Here is a 20,246-nt window from a genome sequence, read left to right as displayed (position 1 = left end):
TCTGGGGAACTGGGTTCGCTTCTCCGCTCCTCCACATGCAGCTGCTGGGTGACCTTGGGCAGGTCACACTTCTTGAAGTCTTTCAGCCCCACTCACCTCACAGAGTGTTAGTTGTGGGGAAGGAAGGGAAAGGAGAATGTTAGCCGCTTTGAGACACCTTAGGGTAGTGATAAAGCGGGATATCAAATCCAAACTCTTCTTCTTATTCTTCTACCTGCCTCACAGGGTTGTTGTGAGGATGAAATGTAAGTGGGAGGAGGAGAGCCAGATACACCAACTTGAGCTCCTTGGAAGAAAAAGCGTGGTATATAAACATATAAATAAATAAAATACTGGCAAGTGAAAAATAGCAGAATTGCATTGCTCTGTTGCTCTGCATTTGCCTAAGCTCTATAGAGAAGTAGCCAAAAGTTTGCTATCTGGAGATTTGGAAGAAAAGTTTGAATTAGGCATGATAGCAGCAGGACTGTTCATTTAAACCTGGGTTTGTTCTGATCTTGCTTGAAGCATTTTTAAAGTGCAAAAGCAATGGAGGGAGGGGGCCCATGGCTTTCCTTCCCACAAAGCCTCTCTCCTGATGTCTCTTCCCACTCACCCACTCACCCTGGCACCAGCTTCAGCACCAGCGAGGGGCTATGGTGAAATGAGCAGTGGGTACACAGAGCAGGCATGTCTCCCTTCCCCCTTGTTCCTCTCTCACCTTAAAAACAAAGCCCTTGTTTTTATATAAGGTAGGAGCTGTCCTGGAACTCGCGTGTCATTGCTGCCAGACCCTTGTGAAGAGCTCCCCTTTTCCTTCCAGTCTTTCACACGTGCTCTCTGTCGCTTTTGCAGATACCCTATCTGCAGCCACAAAAAGCAAAACCAGTGAGGATATTGCCCAGAGCTCCAAATATAGCCCAGCCTACTCTCCAGATCCATATTACCACTCCGAAACAGAATACTGGACCTTTCAAGGCTCACCTAAAGGTAACATTCTCCACACCAGGGCACCAAAAGCTCCAGGAATGTGTGTATGTGTAATCCTACATGCAGTGGCCATGCTGAAATGGAGAGGAAAGTGCCAAAATATCCAACTGCAGAGAAGGACTGGGCTCTTGTACCTTTTAAGCATGGTCTGCAACAGGGATGGGGAACAGTAGCCCTGCAGATATTGCTGGCCTGCAGCTCCCATCATCCCAAGACCATGCTGCCTTGGGCTGAGTCCAGCAATATCTAGAATAGAATCATAGAATCATAGAGTTGGAAGAGACCACAAGGGCCATCGAGTCCAACCCCCTGCCAAGCAGGAAACATCATCAGAGCACTCCTGACATATGGTTGTCAAGCCTCTGCTTAAAGACCTCCAAAGAAGGAGACTCCTTGGCAGCAAATTCCACTGTCGAACAGCTCTTACTGTCAGGAAGTTCTTCCTAATGTTTAGGTGGAATCTTCTTTCTTGTAGTATGGAACCATTGCTCCGTGTCCGCTTCTCTGGAGCAGCAGAAAACAACCTTTCTCCCTCCTCTATGTGACATCCTTTTATATATTTGAACATGGCTATCATATCACCCCTTAACCTCCTCTTCTCCAGGCTAAACATGCCCAGCTCCCTTAGCCGTTCCTCATAAGGCATCGTTTCCAGGCCTTTGACCATTTTGGTTGCCCTCCTCTGGACACGTTCCAGTTTGTCAGTGTCCTTCTTGAACTGTGGTGCCCAGAACTGGACACAGTACTCCAGGTGAGGTCTGACCAGAGCAGAATACAGTGGCACTATTACTTCCCTAATCTAGAGGTTCCCCATCCTCAGTCTAGAATATCAAGGTGGGCAGAAAGCTACACCAGCTGAAATTCCCTCTTCTGCAAAGCTCTTAAAGTTACAGAAGCCCTGTCTGTCTTTGTGGCTGCTCACCTTCCATGAACCGGAAGCTCTGGCCCTTCCCAGCTATAATGCCTGAAAAGAATATGCTACTGTCTGTCCCAAGCTTCATGCCAGAAGGAGCACAGGCCCCTTTGGGTTACAGAAATGCACGGCCAACATTGGCCCCAACCTTAGCAAAGTCCCCAGATTCATGGCTGCTGTCTTAACCTGATGCCATGCAAGTGATTTCTTTGAACTGACTGCCCTGCCACCACTTCTTTGTAGCACCACGAGTTCGGAGGTTCTCATCAGGAGGAGAAGAAGATGGGTTTGATCGAGGGATGCATAAGGTGAGTGCTCATCTTCACAGCCTTTGCCCATTTTATGCTGAACTTAGGAACGCTGCTGTGGCCCAGCTTCCACAGGCTCTCTTCCTCCTTGGGTTGGTAGCAGCGCCTTCAGGGTTCCTCACTGTGCCAGCCTCTGCTGCTGTGCTCACGGCCTCATAAGAGGAGGTCGGCTGCTGAGGACTTTTACTTCAGATGCTGCTCCATTCTGTGCAATGGGGTAGTCCAGTGCTGATAGCTTCACTGGGAAACAGTTGAAATCTCTGAGTTCATGTCAACAGTGATAATGCCTCTGCACCTTTTCATTATGTTTTATTGGATTTTTACTCTTTTAGGTCATTTTATTATGCTAATCTCTCTTTTTCTGTATAATTTTTCATTAAGTTTTTCTATTTTACATTTTAAAATATTCATTTAAACAACCTTAAATCAATGACTTCTCTTCTCTTTCTGTGGTTCAGTTTACATACCACAAATCCCTGCATATTTTACATAAGCTAAACCATTCAGTATTCCATTATCACAACCACCAAAACTTGTCTACACTGTATCTTAATTCTGCCAGTGTCTTCAAATGTACACAATTTTCACCCATATATTCAACAAACATTTTCCAATCTTCTTTAAACACATGTGGCTAATCTCAGTGCTACTTAATCATACAAGGGAAAATAATATGTGTGTGTTTGAAATTGTTTATATCTCCCCTTTCAGGATATAAATCCTATCAAGGTGGCTTACAAGTAATATTCTGTTACATATTTTTAAAACACAATAAGCAATATTAAAGTGTCGACACACACCAGGATCCTTCCCACAGGGCTGTTCATGGTAGATCATGGGGTGGTGGGGTTGCCCAGCAGGATCCGGCCCTGATGTGGTCTTTGCCTCCTTCCCTCCCTCTCCTATAATATCCATCTTCTTAATGTTTTGCGGTGATAGCTCCAGACTGGCATTGGCAGATTGATACTTAAGGAAGAAATGAAGGCCCGATCCAATTCCTACGCTGACCCCTGGACTCCTCCTCGCAGCTCGGCAGGCAGTAGAGAAGCTCTTCACACGGCCGGCTACGAAAGCTCCTTAAATGGCTGTAAGCAATCGGGAAAATTTCACCTACCCCCTGCCTGCCAGCAGATGGTTGGCTTCAAGGAAGGGAGAGGTGCAGAAGGCTTGTCTTTTCACAGGCCGTGCATTGCTATTGTGTGAGGGAGATTCTTGCTGGGGGTGGGCAGGTATCACAGACATGGCAGAATGATCCCAGTGCAGGGGAAATTCAGATCAGATGCTGAGTCTGTGGATTTAGAACCAGCCGACTGAGCTCTTCTAGTGAATTAAATTGGCTGGTTTTGCTATGAATATACTGGTTCCAGCCTGATATTGTTTTCTTGATGCAACATTCATAGTTGGGGACCGTGAGACTGAGGGAGGTTAGAACGGCAGTGAAAATGGAGACATTAATAACGGCCGGTCAGGTTCACATACCAAGAATGAACCTGGGTGTTTCAAAGCTACCTCATGACACACACAGCACTAGCCTTTAGCTCACAGTCCTGTTTCTGGGTCTCACACTGCATTCTCAGCACGACCATTCCTGCCTGATCCAACTATTCCCCTGGCTTTTGACAGAGCAGAGAAGAGAAAGAGCCAGATGCATTTGAGAGAGTCAGTTGGCCTAAGACAGAAGTGTGCATAAGATTGATCAGGATCTGCTAGTAGATCACTGGGTGCTTTGCAGTAGGATTTCTGATTCCCAATTATTTTAGCAATTGCAAGCAGCTAAGCAGTTTAGAATCCCTGATCTGTAATAACTCAGACGTAAATGTGTGCTTGAATATGCAAACCGCGTCTGGGCTCCTGGGGTACAGCAGGCAATTGGCTCCACCCCCTCGAGTCACCATTTTTACCCCACTTTTGCACCATTTTACACTGGCACCGCCTACCCTGCACCTGCCCTGGCTAGTGATCTTTGTGGTTCTAATAGCAAACAGAGCACATCTCCATATCTGGGCAAAGGGAGATCAAAATCTCTCTTCATTCATCTCGTCAGTGAGTTGGTGTTTGGAGAGATTACTTGTCATTTCCCCCATTTGTTTGTTGTGTGTCAAGCATATTGTACCAAACTGGGGTGATTAAAATTTCAGGGATCAAGAATAATGGTCAATGTGCTGCCCCCTAGTGCTCGAGTTCACAGAGAAATCTTCGACAATAAAATCATGTTCACAGGAATCATGCATTCCACGATGCCAGAGTTTATTTGGCAAACTATATATAAGCCTTTATCTATGTCTGCATTCCCAGGGTTAACTTGCACACCTTCTCGGACACGTACGCTCTCACGCTATCGCTTTCCCTGGGGCACCCTACCAGCCGGAGCCTGAAGGAATATTTCATTAATCTTTGATGAACTTCCACATTATCCCACCTCCCTTTCTCCTTCCCCGCCCCCCTCCTGCCAAAGGAGTGTGGGTGAGGGGCAAAAATGTGCTCCTGCAATTGCATCAGCTGGCCACTAGATGGGGCCATCAACAGCTCACAGCAGCTAGTCATTCTGGGTTGTTGCTTTTAGTCACTAAAAAGTCCAAACTAGATATGGCACATAGTCATGTTTACCTTTCCAGCTTCTCTTTTTTTAAAAAAACAGCCTCAGAAGGAATTAAGTTTAAGCAGAGAGATTTGGGTTGGGGAGGAGGAGAGGCTAGTAAAATTCAGCATTATTATTATTTTTTGCTCGAAATTGGCCCCTCCTCAGCTGTTTTTCTGCTGGGAGGGCGGGCATTTTGTGTAGCAAAATGGCTGTAGGGGAAAGCATTAAACAGCACCCCCGTGTCTCCTTCCCTCCTTGCATCACTTACTTCTCCACAGTCAAGTGTCCTAGTATAAGACTAAATGGAGAAAAAGTCAGCATTGTCACTAAGGGCTTGGAGCCAAGCTACATGTTACACTTCATGCATAGTGTGCAGCTACATCTCTGGATTTCCTCTATTTGGTTGCAAATACAGGGGGTCCAATTGTTGTCTAGATAACAGTGTGTTGAGATGGAGGAAGGTACAGTGGTACCTAGGGTTAAGAACTTAATTTGTTCTCGAGGTCCGTTCTTAACCTGAAACTGTTCTTAACCTGAAGCACCACTTTAGCTAATGGGGCCTCCTGCTGCCGCCGCGCTGCCAGAGCACGATTTCTGTTCTCATCCTGAAGCAAAGTTCTTAACCTGAGGTACTATTTCTGGGTTAGCAGAGTCTGTAGCCTGAAGCGTCTGTAACCTGAAGCATCTGTAACCCAAGGTACAACTGTAAATCTTCTGCTACAATTGGGGTGAAAATCCCACCTCCCTGCAGTTGGGAGGCTTAGATTTAAAAATCTCCATTGGGTTTAATGGGAACTTTTCCCTAAGGTCTGGATTCAAATGAGGTGATGTGCTAGCAGGAACTAGCAAAATATATCCCACTAGCACAGTAGAACTTCCCCTCCCCCCCAAGCACCCCATAATAAGCTCTGGAGATATCTTAAGAACTCCCCAGGGGGAGGAGAGGGGAAATATTTACATCAGTGAAGCTGACATTGATTTCCCCCCCCCCCCCTAAGTCTCCTAGCCATGCAGGGCGATCTTCATTGCCACACACACCTGTAACTGATTAAAAATAATAATAATCCACAGCACACTACACATTGATGTAATATGTAGTTTGGCTCTTAGAAAACACACCAGTAATGAAGCTTGACAAGAACTTTATTTTCTCTCTTAAACAAAGCAGAACAGCAACAGGAAATTCCTGAGTCCACCAAGTACAACTAAGTCCAGTGCCACCTAGTGATGAAACCATAGAATGACACTGTCCACATAATGTGAACCAAGCAATACCTGAAGATAGCTAGCAGTCATTTTCACGATTGCAACGATATTCCCTTGCCACATGCACCGCAGTTGTCTCAATGTGCCACGTTGTTCACAGCCGTCTTTATCTGTGTACAGAATCATATGGGCTTGAATGTGTGATTCAGCCTGTGGGGTGTGTTCAAGCTTGCACTGCTGTGAAACATACTCTGTGTGCATGCCTGACTTGTTGCTTTGTCTTCCTCCACAGCACCCCGTTCACATTACCTGGCTGACAGTGGTACGTTTCGCTCTGCCTCCTGCCTCTTTCACTTTGTGTTCTTTCATCCACTTCTGTCAAGGAGGACTTTTTAGAACCAAAGCAGTTTCTTCCTTTCAGGACTATAGAATCTAGGTGGGAGGGGGATAGAAGTGAGGGTCTACTCTCTGTTGTGCTAGTGAAGTGCAGTAGGCCCTTAGTTAAGCCTGGGGTTGTGCTCCTCTATCAATGTCAGGCTTACCATAAGTAGATTGGTAATCTCAATGAGGAGGGACTGAGAGACAGGACTGGTCCTGCTGTTGGACAGGGTGAGGTGGCCAAGCCCAGCAGGCAGATTTTAGAATGCCATTAAAGGGAGATTGTCCATTTTTTCAGTTTATTTGTCATAGAGCTGTAGAGCTGAAAGGCACCCAAAGCCCAACCTTTTGCAATGCAAGAATAACAGAGACTCATTTTTTACGTTCGCAGAGAGCCCTAAGTTACTGCCTCAAACATGTCTCTAGTGGAATGCCTTCTGCCACTCCTCAAGATGCAACTCCTTGAGGGACAGTGGAGTGGAGTGGTTAGGGTGTTGACAAGGCTTGGGGAGGTGTATCCCTACTCAGCCAGGAACATCGCTGGGGAACCTTCGGCCAGTTGCTATATCTCAGCTTAATCTACCTCACAGGGTTGTTGCGAGGATAAAATGGGAGGTAGAGAACCAGGCACACCACCCTGAGTTCCTTGGAGGAAGGCAAGATAATAATGTCAATAGCAGTCGTGTTACTCGTGTGTAAAGAATTAAAACTTTCCTGTTCTTCCTACTACAATTAATTTTCTGCCATGCCTGTGCGCTAGAGACTGTTCCTTTTTCTAGGCAATGGGGAAGCCTGCGTCTTCTGACTTTTGCAAAACCTGTTCTCTGTTTCAGATCCCCTCATTTCAAAATCTGCCTCTCTTCCTGCCTACAGAAGGAATGGGCTGCACAGGGTAAGAGGGCCTGCTGACTCTCAGCCTTTGGTTGACCCTTTGGGAAAAGGAAGTCCAAGGACCTCTGGAGCCCTCTTCAATCCTGGGCTCAGACTTTCCAGTGCCGGGTTCAAAAGTGGGGACTGCTTCCTTCCTCTTGGAGCCCACACATTCCCCTCATGCCAAGAGGGCTCACAGGGGCTCAGGGGCAGTTGCTAAGAAGCAGCTGCTGCGGAGATTCCCCCAGGAAGGGATGAGCAGATTGGATTCTCAGTGGGAGCTCAGGGGTGGAGAAAGCCACAGAGCCTCCTGAAAATGCAGGCGTGATCCACAGGAATTTTTCTGGGGATTGGGAGTAGCAAAGTCAAGCGCTGAAAGGCTAGTTTCTCACAAAAGAATGAACAGAACGGTGCTTGCACAAGTCTCTCAGGTTCCACAAATGCTAGGAACTCAGGGGAGGGATTCAATGTAGCGCTAAGAAGATTGTTCCATCTGGCAGGCTGAAATGCTTGTGCCGTGGAGGAAACAACCTCCCCTCTCCTGCTCTCTCTCCCCCCCCCCCCCATGTGCTGTTCTGGGGGCTCCTCCGACCCATTTAGAGCCAATGTGTGGGGAGGAGAGGGGGGGAAGTCCCACTGTATTTCCACTAGCCAGTCCCATTTGTTGTATCTGGCACTACCCCCACCCTTGCCTACCTCACAGGATTTTTGTGAGGACAAAATGGGATAACCCCATGTACGCTGCCCTTAACTCTCTGGAAGCAGAGTGGCATGCAAGTCTAGTAAAAAAGTAAACAGAAGTACTTTCGCCCTGGCAAAATGATAGCACAATGATTCTCAGATCGCTTGCCACAGGAGTCTTATTAGTAGTGGGTTGGGATACTGTTGGCATAAGGATGTTTCCCTTAAAAATGGAGGAGGAGGCTGTGCTCTTGGCCTTTAGGGTACACCACTCAGTTGTTCCCTATAATTCACTGATTAATCTCTCCTCTGTCCCGCCTCACACATATACAGTGGTACCTCTGGTTGTGAACGGGATCCATTCTGGAGCCCCGTTCGCAACATGAGCAGAATGCAACCCGCGTCTGCGTGTTAGCTGGTCGCGATTTGCTGCTTCTGCGCATGCGCGTGATGTCATTTTGAGCATCTGCGCATACGCGAGCGGCGAAACCTGGAAGTAACCCATTCCATTACTTCCGGGTCGCCGCGGGACACAACCTGAAAATGTGCAACCTGAAGCAAACATAACATGAGGTATGACTGTATTGGCAAAGAGTTTAAAAACTCCTCCATTAAGCAGCTAAGGAAGTAACTATAAAAGAGCAGAGCGGGTTTTAATGGGATTGGCCATATCAGGATGGGCCATAGAATCGTAGAATTGTAAGTGTTGGAAGTTGGAAGTGACCACAATGCAATGCAGGAAGCTTTTGCCCAACGTGGGGCTTGAACCCACGACCTAGAGATTAGGAACCTCATGTTGTACTGACTATCAGAAGCTCTATCATGGGAACCTGTGGCCTTCTAGATGTTGCTGGATTACAACTCCCATCCTCCCTGACCATCAGCCATGCTGTCTGGGACTGACGGGAGTTGGAGTCCAACAACATCTGGAGGGCCACAGGTTCCCCACTCCTGGCCCACATGCTGACCACTCTTTTCTTCGTATTGTTGTTTCCTCTGCAGCCTCCCAGCGCTGAACTCTTCCATTACGACAGCACGAATGCCGTTAACTGGGGGATGCGAGGTGAGTGCGTTCTGTTTGAGAACAGAAGCTTTGGTGGAGCCCAGTGTGTGCACTCCTAAATCCTGTAACAGCACTCCTAAACCCTGTACCAGAGGCTCTCGGAGATGTTATACAAGAGTTAATGCTTGCTAGTATGCATACTTATCTAGGAGTAAGTCCCACGGGTTTCAGTGGAGATTACCGCTGAGTAGATAGATAGATATTGTTACTGATTATTGTTATTTATTTCAAAGTGAAGACAAAATCCCCAATGTGCATAAGTTGTTTTAAGTTGCTTGGCAGACTTAAGTAATAAGGCAACCCTATAAGTAAACACTTAAATCTTTCCTGCTGTAATCAATGGGATTTAATACTGCTGAATTTGGACTTAGATTGTGCCCCAAGCCTGTCCAAATCTTACAGCTGTGAAGATAGGCTTGAAAGGGTGCCATCAATGCCTGGAGAAATCCCTGATGCAAGAGGGAGGCCAATCAGTATTTCCAGTAGCCAGATGGTAGGACTTCAGGCCTCTAGATCGTTTAATGGCCTTCCCCAAAACTAGGAGACACAGAATATATTGTGCACACTTAGGAAATATCCGCAAGGCCAGCTCTCTGAGCAGTGAAGTTTCAGAGGTTCCAGCATTTCCTTAAGGTGTGGTTTCCTTAGAAAGAAGTTACTACGGACTGTCCGGTGGGTTCTGATATATGGTTTATTTACACACATATATAGACTGAGCATATTTGGAGGCTTAGCACCCCAACATATACTTCTTCATCAGATTTCTGAAAAGTAGGAGGAGGCTTGTGCCCTCATGATGCTTCCAGAGCTCCAGCTAAGCTCCCCTACCTCAGCCTGATCTTCTCTCAGTCTAAACTTGTATTTCACAAAATGATTTAAATTTGCACATTCCATTGCTGTGAGGAGGGAGGTTGAAGGTAACCCTCCTTCCAGAAACTCCCTGGCTATTTCTTTAGTCAAGCAAGGCCCAGCCATTCCAATGTTCTCAATGCTGTTCTCCACACAGGAGGGGATTTGCCAGGCAGAACTTGTCCAACCAGTTTTGGGCCTCCTTAAGGGTGTTATCTTGGATAACCACAGACACAAAAAAGATTTGGAGTGGGAAATCCTTGAAAGAGCATTCAAAGCTAGCTGCCCTTTCTCATTACAATAAAAACTGCATATGTAGAGATCACTTAATTCATATGTTCATGGTGCAGAACTTGGATAAGTGGTGCAGCACTGCATTTCATTTGTTCTAAGCGCAGAGTGTAGGCAGCTCTGCAGACTGAGTGACTAGCTTCACATTCCCATAGGACATAATAAATGCCTCTTAGTGCAAACATCACAGGAGTTTGCAATGGCACAGACTCTATGATTGCAAAGGAAAGGAAAAAAAGGGATTAGACACTGACTTCTTTCTCTCCCTCCCTCCCTCCCTCTTATCATCTCTTACAGAATACAAGGTAACACTTTCCGAGGAATCCTGCAGAATTCTAGAACCTTAGGTCTGTTTGCCACCTGAAATGCTGTTCTGCAGGATCTGTATCAACATCTGGCCAGAAGAAAGCCTCCTCTTCCCCTGGGTGCTCCTGGCCTGCAGTAGTCTTGAGTGGTCCTTCTACCTGGACAAAGGTGTCCTCAGGGTCCTTCAAGTGGGGATTCAAGCACTTGATTGCAAGTTCTTGCGCAACAAGCCTGCTTCCCTAAAAGGCCAGAGTTTTTGCTTTGTGCTGTGTACGTCATCTTGTGTTGAAGTTTTGCTATTCAGGTGTATATTGCCAAGTTAGGGTCACTCCTGGCATGCTCAGTGGATGGCAACCTGCATTCAGATAAAGGCTTGTCGTAGGTTTAAAACAAAAACAACTTGTGGGCGCAAGTTTCTTCCAGGCAGGCTGTCTCTACCCGTTTCTTCTTTTTGTGTGGATGGACTAGAAATCTGTGGCCCAGCAGTCTGTTTTTCTCCCTCCTCCTCCTGTAGATATACCCTTACGAGCTGCTTCTGGTAACCACAAGGGGGAGAAACCGCTTGCCCAAAGATGTGGACAGGACTAGGCTGGAGGTAAGCTGGCTCTCACAATGCTCCTGCCAGGACCTGGAACTAATCCGGTCAGTTCCTTCAGGGGTGGGGAGCCTATTTCAGCGTAAGGGTCAGGCTGGAATTTGACTAACCTTCTGGGGTCCATGTTCCAATGGTGGGCACCTTTACTTCTCTCCCCCCCCCCGCCTCTTGTCTCAAATATACATGCACCAGGCACACACCACTCATCCACTTTCTCATACATGCAGTCACACACAGACATACACTCTCACATGACAGGCAGGCATGCAGACAGGCTTTTGCCTGTGCAATCAGCATTCCCAGCCGTTCCACTCCAGTAATGGAGGCGGCAGCTGGAAAGTTCCCTTTGCTTCTCTCTGGTGTGAATCCCTAAAGAACAGGCAGAGAGGTCTTTCATTTCTAGATCTTAGTGCTAAGTACTACAGCACTAAGATCATAGATAAAGCCTCTGCCTGCTCCTTAAGAGCTCAAGGCAGCATTTCCACTCACCCCAAGCCTGGCTCACTATAAGGGTACTTGATCAAAGGAATAAGTTGCAATAGGAACCTATGGAACAACCTCCCTTTGACATTTTTAGGTTAAATGTGCATCCATTGAGGGTGCTTTACTTATTCATTAGGGAAAATGCTGAATCAAAAGATGAAGTTGAATCCTCAAGTGGTGTAAATGATCCATTGCACTCTAAGGATGTCTAAAAATAACTTTATCAAGCAGTCGTTTGTAAGCAGCAATCGTTTGGTCACATGGGGAGCCAGTTGTGTATTGCCATTTACCTCTGGTGCGCATAATTTTTCCACATTTTACCATATCCTTCCTGTTGTAACAGCCGGTGACACCAAGGGATCCCTACTCTACCTCACAATTGGAGATACAGAGAAATGGGATTTATAGCTGTAAATATCATCATTATTATTACTATTATTCTTATTATTATTACTATACAAATTGTAGCATTGCTCAATACATGAGATACCACAATGTGCTATGTTTTAATTTTATTACATGCATATGCTGCCTTTCTTTCATCATGGAGCTCAAGGTGGTATGCACAGAGGTGTAGCTAGAGGGCAGGGGCGGCACTTACTGCGAGGCCTGCAGTGCACCTGAGCCACACGTCTCCCCTTGGTGGCTCGGGCACCTTCAGGCTCCGCACTGCCCGAAACGGCAGCATGGGGCTTGCATTTGCCCATTGCTTCCCTCTCAGCTGCACTACAACTGAGGGGGAGGCAGCAAGGACTTCTTGGAAGCTCCACATTGCGTACCCTGGCCCAGCTCCCCCGGGTGGCTTTCCCCGCCCCCAGGGGCAGGGCATACATGCTGCCCCGGGCACCCAAGTAGCTAGCTATGCCACTGGGTACGCACTGGGGTATCATAAGAGCCCAGGGACAGCCCTGCTGGATTAGGCCAAAGGCCCAGGTAGTCCAGAATCCTGTTCTCACTGTAGCCAACCAGATGCCTGTGGGAAACCTTGGCAAACTGGGCCTGAGCAGATAAGCACGCTCCCCTTCTGTGGCTTTTGGCAACTGGTATATTTCCCCATAGGGATATCCATGCAGTGCACATTATATCAACGATGAGGAGTCTGTGGCTGTAGACTTGTCGTTAGAGACTCCAACTCTCACCCACTCTTGCCAGCATGGGAAGAGATCCCTATCCCTGCACTAGACCCCAGTTATCCGGCTTGGTCAATGGCCAGCTGTAAGCATTCCAAATCAGTGCCTCGGGCCACACCAAGTTTCCTCTGCCAGCCTCCAGTAACTGAAGGTCTCGGTAATGAGGATAGAAGACCACTGGATGGCTCCCTTGGTTAGAGTGCGGTGCTAATAAGACCAAGGTTGCAGGTTTGATGCCCATATGGGTCAGCTACATATTCCTGCATTGCAGGGACTTCAGTTAGATCAGAGGTTTTCAACCTTTTTGGGTCCACTGCTCCCTTGAACAACTACATTCTTTCTGCAGCACCCCTGTGGGGTTCAGGAGCCCAGTTGTGCCCCTTGCCTGCAGAGCTGACAGCCCTTCACCCCTTGGGGAGTGTTACCTCAGCCTCCTATTATTATTATTATTATTATTATTATTATTATTATTATTATTATTATTATTATCCACTCTCCTTGAGAGTCCTCTGGGCAGCCACAGCTGCCACCCCTGGTCTCTGCCCTGCCCCCCTGCCCCAAAGAGAGGTGCCTCCTCACACTGCCCTACAGGAGCCTAGGAAGCACCCCCTCGCCAGCAACATGATGCCTGTCTCTGCTCTCCCTCCAGCGCCACCTGTCGCCAGAGGAGTTTTACCAGGTGTTTGGCATGACCATCGCTGAATTCGATCGCCTGGCCTTGTGGAAGAGGAATGAGCTGAAGAAGCAGGCCCGGCTATTTTAAACAAACGAACAAACACCGTACATTATAAATATATATATATATATGTATATACATACCTATAAATATATACATATATATAATTATATTATATATATCTATATATAGAAAGATCTCTATATTGAAACTCTGTATAACTCTTTTTGTTGTACAGTGGGAGCCCTGGCTGCTCTCTTTGGAAGCCTGTAGCGTGAACTGAAGACTCACAGATATTTTTATGCTCTCTCTTTTATGCTCTTTCCTTTATTCCTTTCTCTCTTTTTTAATGTAGCTGTTCTTCGGGGGGGAGTTTTTTCGAGGGGGCAGGGAGGAGGCGGGGTCCTGTTTTTATATCGAACTCTCTTTTTCTTACATGAATGTCAGGCAGTCTTGGGCTTTATAGCATCTCACACACACACACACACACACACACACACACACACACAAATCTCTTGATCCCAAGTCCAGGCCAAGGAAGGAGGTGGTCCTGGAGCACAGGCCTTGCAATGAGTCGACTTCCTCTCTTGTCCTCTTGTGCCCAGTGCTTGGCATACGGACATCGGAAGTGCCCTGCTGGATCAAGCTGAGGGTTTGTCCCAGGGATGGGAATACTGCAGCCCTCCAGGTGCCATAGACTACAACTCCCATCATCCCTGACCACTGGCCATGCTGCCCAAGTCTGATGGGAGTTGGGAGTCCAGCAACATCTGCAAGGCTACGGATTCTCCACCCTGTCGAGCCTCATGTTTCCAATGGTGGCCAGCCAAATGCCTTACGTTTCTTTGCCGTTTGATTCCCATTCCTCTGCCTTAGCCACCTCCAGAGCTATGTGCGCACTGTGCTGCTTGCTTTCTTCTTCCTCTTCTACTTCTTTAAATCAAAATTCTGCACCACAAAAAAGAATCAAATTCTGTGATTTGCATGCATTATATAAATTAAACATGTTTGCATATTAAAAAAAAACAACCCACCAGAACAGCCAAAGTCTGTCTAGGCCACCATTTTGTTTCCCCACAGCAAAAAGCAGGGGCCCATGGAAGTTAACAGACCAGCCACCCCCCTGCGGTTTGCTCCCAGTTTCTACTAATCAAACACACTGCCACTGTGCATGGAGACTGCATTTTGTGAGCGTTGGTAGTAGCTGTTGCTAGTGGTAGTACTATCCTCCATGAATACAAAAAATATTAATTTGCTTGACTTATTCTCCTCCTCATCATCATAATCGTATATTGCTTGCCCCAGGACCCTTAGAGAGACATACTGGAAGTGCTGGACTTGGAGCGCTTTCTGAGCCCCAGTCTGACTTCAGAGATTCCACCAGCCTCTTGTTTTTCTGAAATATGAAAGCTGGGGTTCTCTGAGGGCTGAATTTTGCGCTCGCTACTTAACCAAACCCCACGTCTTCTGCATTTGCACAAGTTTGTATAATGGACACAGCCCTGGCTATGCCCTAACAGAATGTGGCAATGGTTCTTTTTAATGGCTCTCCCTTTCCATTCTTCCAGCTTCATTCTCTCAGCCCATTAGTGGGACATCTAGCAGCCTATTAATCCAATAAGCACTATCTGCGGGAGTGGGGGGATTTTAATCTTATAAATCCCCAAATTAGCACTGTTCCCCCACCCCCTGACTAGGAACAGCCAGTGCCCCTCTCTTATTCCTGAAGGAAACAGACACAATTCTCTCTTGACAATGTCCTTTGAATAAACATTTTTAAAAATGTTAAGAAGACATGAAACTATACCCAGCTAGGTGTGTAATCATTGGGGGCACTGCATCTGAATCTGAGACTTCCTTCCGTTCTAATGATGCAGTGGACATAACTGATGAATCGTACTCCAGAATTTCAAGCGGGCGTAGAAAGTGCTGGCTTGTAAAGGAAAGGGGGTGAGCTTTGCAGAGGCCTCAGCACTTTCTGGAATACTATTTTCAACTTCTTTGGATTGGATTGTACTGGACTGGCCATTAGCAATGCCTCTGATCCCAGTTCAAATCAGTATGATCACCTTCTGAATGAAGAACTGTACATGGAATGTCTTTATCTCTGTGGAAAATTGTAGGCTTGTTCTGCTTTCTTTTTTAAAAAAGAAAAGATTTCTTACCTAATACACTGTTTGAACAAAAGAACTGTGTGCTGTCTTCTTCTTCTGTTATTTTATTAGATTTATTTACCACCATTCACCATAAGATCTTAGGGTGGTTCGCAGACTAAAATACAGAATAAAAAACAGTAAATAATTAAAACACATTATTATTATTATTATTATTATTATTATTATTATTATTATTATTATATTCCTGATTAGCATTCCCCATCTTTGGAATGTAATGGCAAGGTCAGGGTCACAAAGCTTGAAACTCTGAGCAGAATCAACAATTGCATGTCCATCCATGTTGAGTGATCCTTCTTTTCCTATGCTAGAATTTCAGCTAGCTTCAAGGTAACAGAGAGACATCGTTTTGTTTTTTTCTGTGTAGGTGGGGGGAACAGGACTGGAGTTGTTGGCTGCACATTATTTATCTCCCTGTTCCAGCTTAGCGAAGAAAGAGCAAACCCATTACATAGCAAATTGAAATTGCACTGATAACCAATGTGAACTGAGAAAGCGATTAGTAGTTCGTTACCCCATTGGGCTTAGGGATCATTTATCAAGCTGTCTGATGCTGCCTACCTTAGGTAACCCTTAGCAGAAAGTGCAAGGGGAGGACAAAAAAAAATCTCTCATCAGGAAGTAGCAGGTATAAAAAGAGAGGACGTAACAATTGATCCTTCAGCTTTAGTGCTGTCATGCAATGACCTGATAGTCACAAATGTTGGCTCAGTAATTGCATCAGTGGGATGTATAGGGTGTAAGGAGAGGAGTAGTAAAGCATGGGATTTCACAGGCTCTACTGATCAAATGACTGGTAGTGCCTGCAAAAACCCCTTTCAGGCAAGGCCCATCTTTAGTCACTCCACAGCTGATGATGTCAGATACAGGGCAGGTGGATTAGCCTAACAGGCCAAATGTGGAAGCTTGGTGGCCCTAATTAGGCCCATGGGTTGGAGGTTCCCAACCATGACTGTAAATTGCCCTCTGCAGTGATGTAAAACAACAGCAACAGAGATATTTAGAGCTTCCACTCAAAGGACTTCAAGTTGTAACAGTGCTTGGTACTTCTTGAATGCTTTTCATTTTCTAAACAATTTCCAGGATATAGCCCACTGAAGGAAAATGAATCTTGATGAGTGGGATTGAAGTTCTAGATAAACCATTCAGTTTTGGGGTAAGAGAGGCCTTTTAGCTCAGATGGGGAACAATAATAATGTGTATTGTTATTGTGTGGATGAAAGGATGATAAACAGAGCAGTAAATATTCTTCCTATGCCTATGGAATAAGAAACAGATTCATTCCTGTTTAAATAGGTGAAAAATGCTAGATGCAGAGGCTTAAACTGCCATTATTTTCCCATCTCTGTGAATTTACTTTGTGCAAATTTAGATTTGTGCATTTGCTGATGGATTCAACTTCTCAGCTTGAAAAAGTTTATTTGATTTGGTTCAACTGAGAACTTTACAGGGTGTACAGCAGGGATGGGGGAACCTGTGGCTCTCCAGATGTGATTGGGCTGCTGCATTGTTTGAATACTGCCCTGTGATCTCTACAGATGGAGGGTTACAAATAAATCGAACATTGCGAACACTTTTCCATGGACTTGGATAACAATGTTCAGCAGCAAATAATGAAGAATTAAGAAATCAAGTGATGTCGTCCTGGGATACTGAGACAAGACACTGTTTTCACACACATTTCCAAAGCTGTATACTGCACACTTTTACTATAATCTGGAAATATAAGCATTGTTGATGTTGCAGTTCTAAGAACTCTTAACAGGGGAACAGGCCTCGCTCAACTCTGCAAGACTTACTTTGAAGCAACTATAGGGCTGCACTGCTGCTCTGTCTAAATTCTTCTCTTAAATATATGGATAGCACAGGTACTTTGTGCACAAAACACTGTTGGGTACATGGTTATTTACTTTGTTGAGATCTGGACTGGAACTTGAATTAACCACATGGGCTCTGAAGCACAGCACATTTCCACAATGTTTTATTTTTCAAAAATCACGAGAATGGTTCCTTTTGCAAATTATCAAGTAGCAGCTATGATGGCATACTGCAAAGTATGTGGACAAAGGATTTCTAAATGCTAGCTCATCAGGAAGATCTGCTGTTTGTTACAAACATAAGGGGGGGGACCTTAGTTTTAGATAAGAGCTGCTTCCCTCTAATAATACCTCCCCTGAATGCACTCATGCACACTCCTATACCATCAGCTCTACTATTGGGATGAGGTTCTACTGCAGCATTTTTGCTCTGTTCCCTTTAGCTTCAACTCAGAGCGGAAAGATTTATATGGATCAATACAGGGAAAGAGTCTCCTGCACTCAGACAAAAACAAAGCAGGATAACAAGCCCCATCAGCGGAACAGGGTTGCTTAAGAAGCAAGACAATATATATTAGTCATTGATTACTAGATAAATTAGCACTAAATGGGGGCTTATTAAGCCATGGTGAATGGAATAAGCCAGAGATGGGACACAGTTTTCATTTCAAGGGCCGCATTCCCTACTGGACAACCTTCCAGGGGCCACATGCCAGTGCTGGGGGGGTGGGCTGGAGGCAAAATTGAGCAAAGCAACAGGTGCAAATGTGATCTTTGCATGATGGCTGTCTCAAATGTCTACACACCCCAGCTTAAATTGCAATATGAATTTGTGTTAAGTTTTTCAATTGGATCAAAGCCAGTTTGGAAAATGCCTCAGACAGCAGTATTTCCCCAGAAACTGCAGCAGCAATCTGGAATGTGGCTGATGTTGTGTGCACAGTTTCAAAACCAAGGGGTATGAGCACAGGGGAAACACGAGGAAATGGCAATGTGTATGCAGCCAAAGACCCTACCTTCCCTTGCTAGTTCTAGGGTTTGTGTACAAGCACCTTGAATCAAAATATTAGTCTCCTGAGAAAGCCTCATTCTGCTGGGAACATTAGCAAAATGAATCCAAAAACCAGTGGCTAGCAAGACTCTAAGAAAGCCAGTTTTTCATGTAATACATCTTTTTGTGTGTAATATAATCTATTATTACTTAAACAGGATGGTGAATAAAACTATTGCAAAGGAAGAAAAATGCAATTGAGAACTTTTAACTTGACAATTTGACCACTGAGAACAGCCATTCGCACCTGTAATTAACATCAGGCTTGAACTTTTACCCTCCAGTTCTGATTCATGGGTCAGCAGGATGCCTGGACCACCGCCTAGCCTGAGGGTGAGATTAATAGGATTGACCACAAAGTGAAAAAGCTTTCGAGGTTGTGACAAGCCATCAAACAAATCGGGAGACATGATTTGGTGAGCCTACACCAAGCTGAGTGGTCAGTGAATCACATCCCAGAGGTATGTTGGTGGCTGCTTTCTTTTGGTCAAAGGAATGAATGAATGAAAAAGAACTTCTGAAGCATTTCACTTTACATGCTATGGGGAAGTTAGAAAAACTATGGTTTGCCTCTAATGTAGCACTAAGTTATGCTTGTGCAACAGGACCCCCCTTCCCTCCACACACTTTCTAAAACTGTTCTGGGTCCCCCCCAACCTTCCAGAGCAGATTTGGCAAGAATGAAGGCGCGTGATGAAAGTTGAAACAGTTGAAGTTGAAGACCACCCCTGTGAAAGGAAACTATAGATTGTCTATTCCCAAAGACTCTGACCTTATTAATTATTTTCTATTAGTATTTATCAGTTGAACAAGGACACACTATTTTGGACCTGAACACTAATATACCTGGCCATTCCTCATGACCTGCTCTTGGGTTCACCATCAGCCCTTCTAATTTTGCTTCTGTCATCCAGGAGATCCAAAATGGAACAGTATGTTCATATCTGATGGAGAAAATGAGTTACTCCGTAGAGAATTGTCTCCATGTTGGGGGCAGCATGACTAGAAATAGCAAAACAATGGATAAGCACAAGAGAGAGTGCTCTAGATCTATGCTACCAACAACTGGGGATCACTGTATTAGCTGAAAAATTAACAAAGCAACCTCACACAGTTACTGATATCAGAAACAGGCAACTTTATTGAAATATAGTATCTCTTTATTACATACATCACATAGCAGGCATCTGGAGAGAAGAGGAAATTTTAGAACTGCCTAGGAGCGATTGTAGTTTAGTTCACCCTGTGCATTTTTCTCCTGTGTGCACAATGCCTTCTTGCTTAAGAATCACATTCAGAAACCTATAGAGAGTGGGAGAAAATTCTCAGAGCTGAGAATTTGACAGCACCAACGCAGAACTGTGTTATGGTCAAGACTTACCCAAGAGGCATCACGAACTCCAACAAAGCTTTATTTGGAATGAGGGATATTGAAGAAAACTTAAGAAGTGCTGTGATGACACTTTTAGGTTTGAATGTTTTATGTAGCTTTTCCCCAATAAGGTCCCTGTGAAGAATGCAACATCGGATATTTCTCACATCGTCACCCTGATCATGACACTGACAACTTCGTGTGACATGTCAGGAAAGGAATTACATCGTTCCTATTAGAAGCATTGGTGGATACTCTGTGGAGAATAGCAGTGGAGTGCTGGGAGGACCTTGGGCAGCGCAAGGAGAAACGGTTGTGCTCAATCAGGCTCCAGGGTTCTAGGGGAACCTGGGCTACTTAATTTACTTTTCACATTGGTGCCAGTCAGTTTTTTTTTACTTCACCTAACTCAAAGAGCTGGTCCGTGGACCAGAGCCTGTCTGCAAGCCATTGGCTGCTGGTCTCTGGTGACTCCACCACAGCCCAGATTGTGTGGGTTGTTTCAGGACCAAATATGGTACCAATCCATGGCA

At 45.4% G+C, this 20,246-nt stretch overlaps 1 protein-coding gene across 17 annotated transcripts in view; it reads left to right on the top strand.

Annotated features, from left to right (window-relative positions):
* The window catches only part of ABLIM3 (actin binding LIM protein family member 3), a 148,646-nt gene extending 133,157 nt beyond the window's left edge, over positions 1–15,489 (top strand). For 7 of the 17 annotated variants that reach the window (XM_081852095.1, XM_081852102.1, XM_081852097.1 and 4 more), the window contains 9 exons: positions 835–969; positions 2,126–2,190; positions 3,130–3,277; positions 6,270–6,299; positions 7,189–7,247; positions 8,909–8,977; positions 10,930–11,010; positions 11,837–11,903; positions 13,273–15,489. In XM_081852095.1, the coding sequence (XP_081708221.1) occupies positions 835–969; positions 2,126–2,190; positions 3,130–3,277; positions 6,270–6,299; positions 7,189–7,247; positions 8,909–8,977; positions 10,930–11,010; positions 11,837–11,903; positions 13,273–13,325 (707 nt within the window). In that variant the 3' untranslated portion in view covers positions 13,326–15,489. Of the gene's footprint in view, positions 1–834; positions 970–2,125; positions 2,191–3,129; positions 3,278–6,269; positions 6,300–7,188; positions 7,248–8,908; positions 8,978–10,406; positions 11,011–11,836; positions 11,904–13,272 lie in introns of those variants that run through there. The other 10 variants (XM_081852103.1, XM_081852107.1, XM_081852096.1 and 7 more) reach the window with 5 other exon arrangements.
* The last annotated feature ends 4,757 nt before the right edge of the window (positions 15,490–20,246 follow it).

Source organism: Podarcis erhardii, assembly GCF_964252035.2.
Source record: "Podarcis erhardii genome assembly, chromosome: 2".
Lineage (NCBI taxonomy): Eukaryota > Metazoa > Chordata > Lepidosauria > Squamata > Lacertidae > Podarcis > Podarcis erhardii.
The sequence above is the reverse complement of the archived record's forward strand: the minus strand, read 5'-3'. Positions and strand labels throughout refer to the sequence as shown.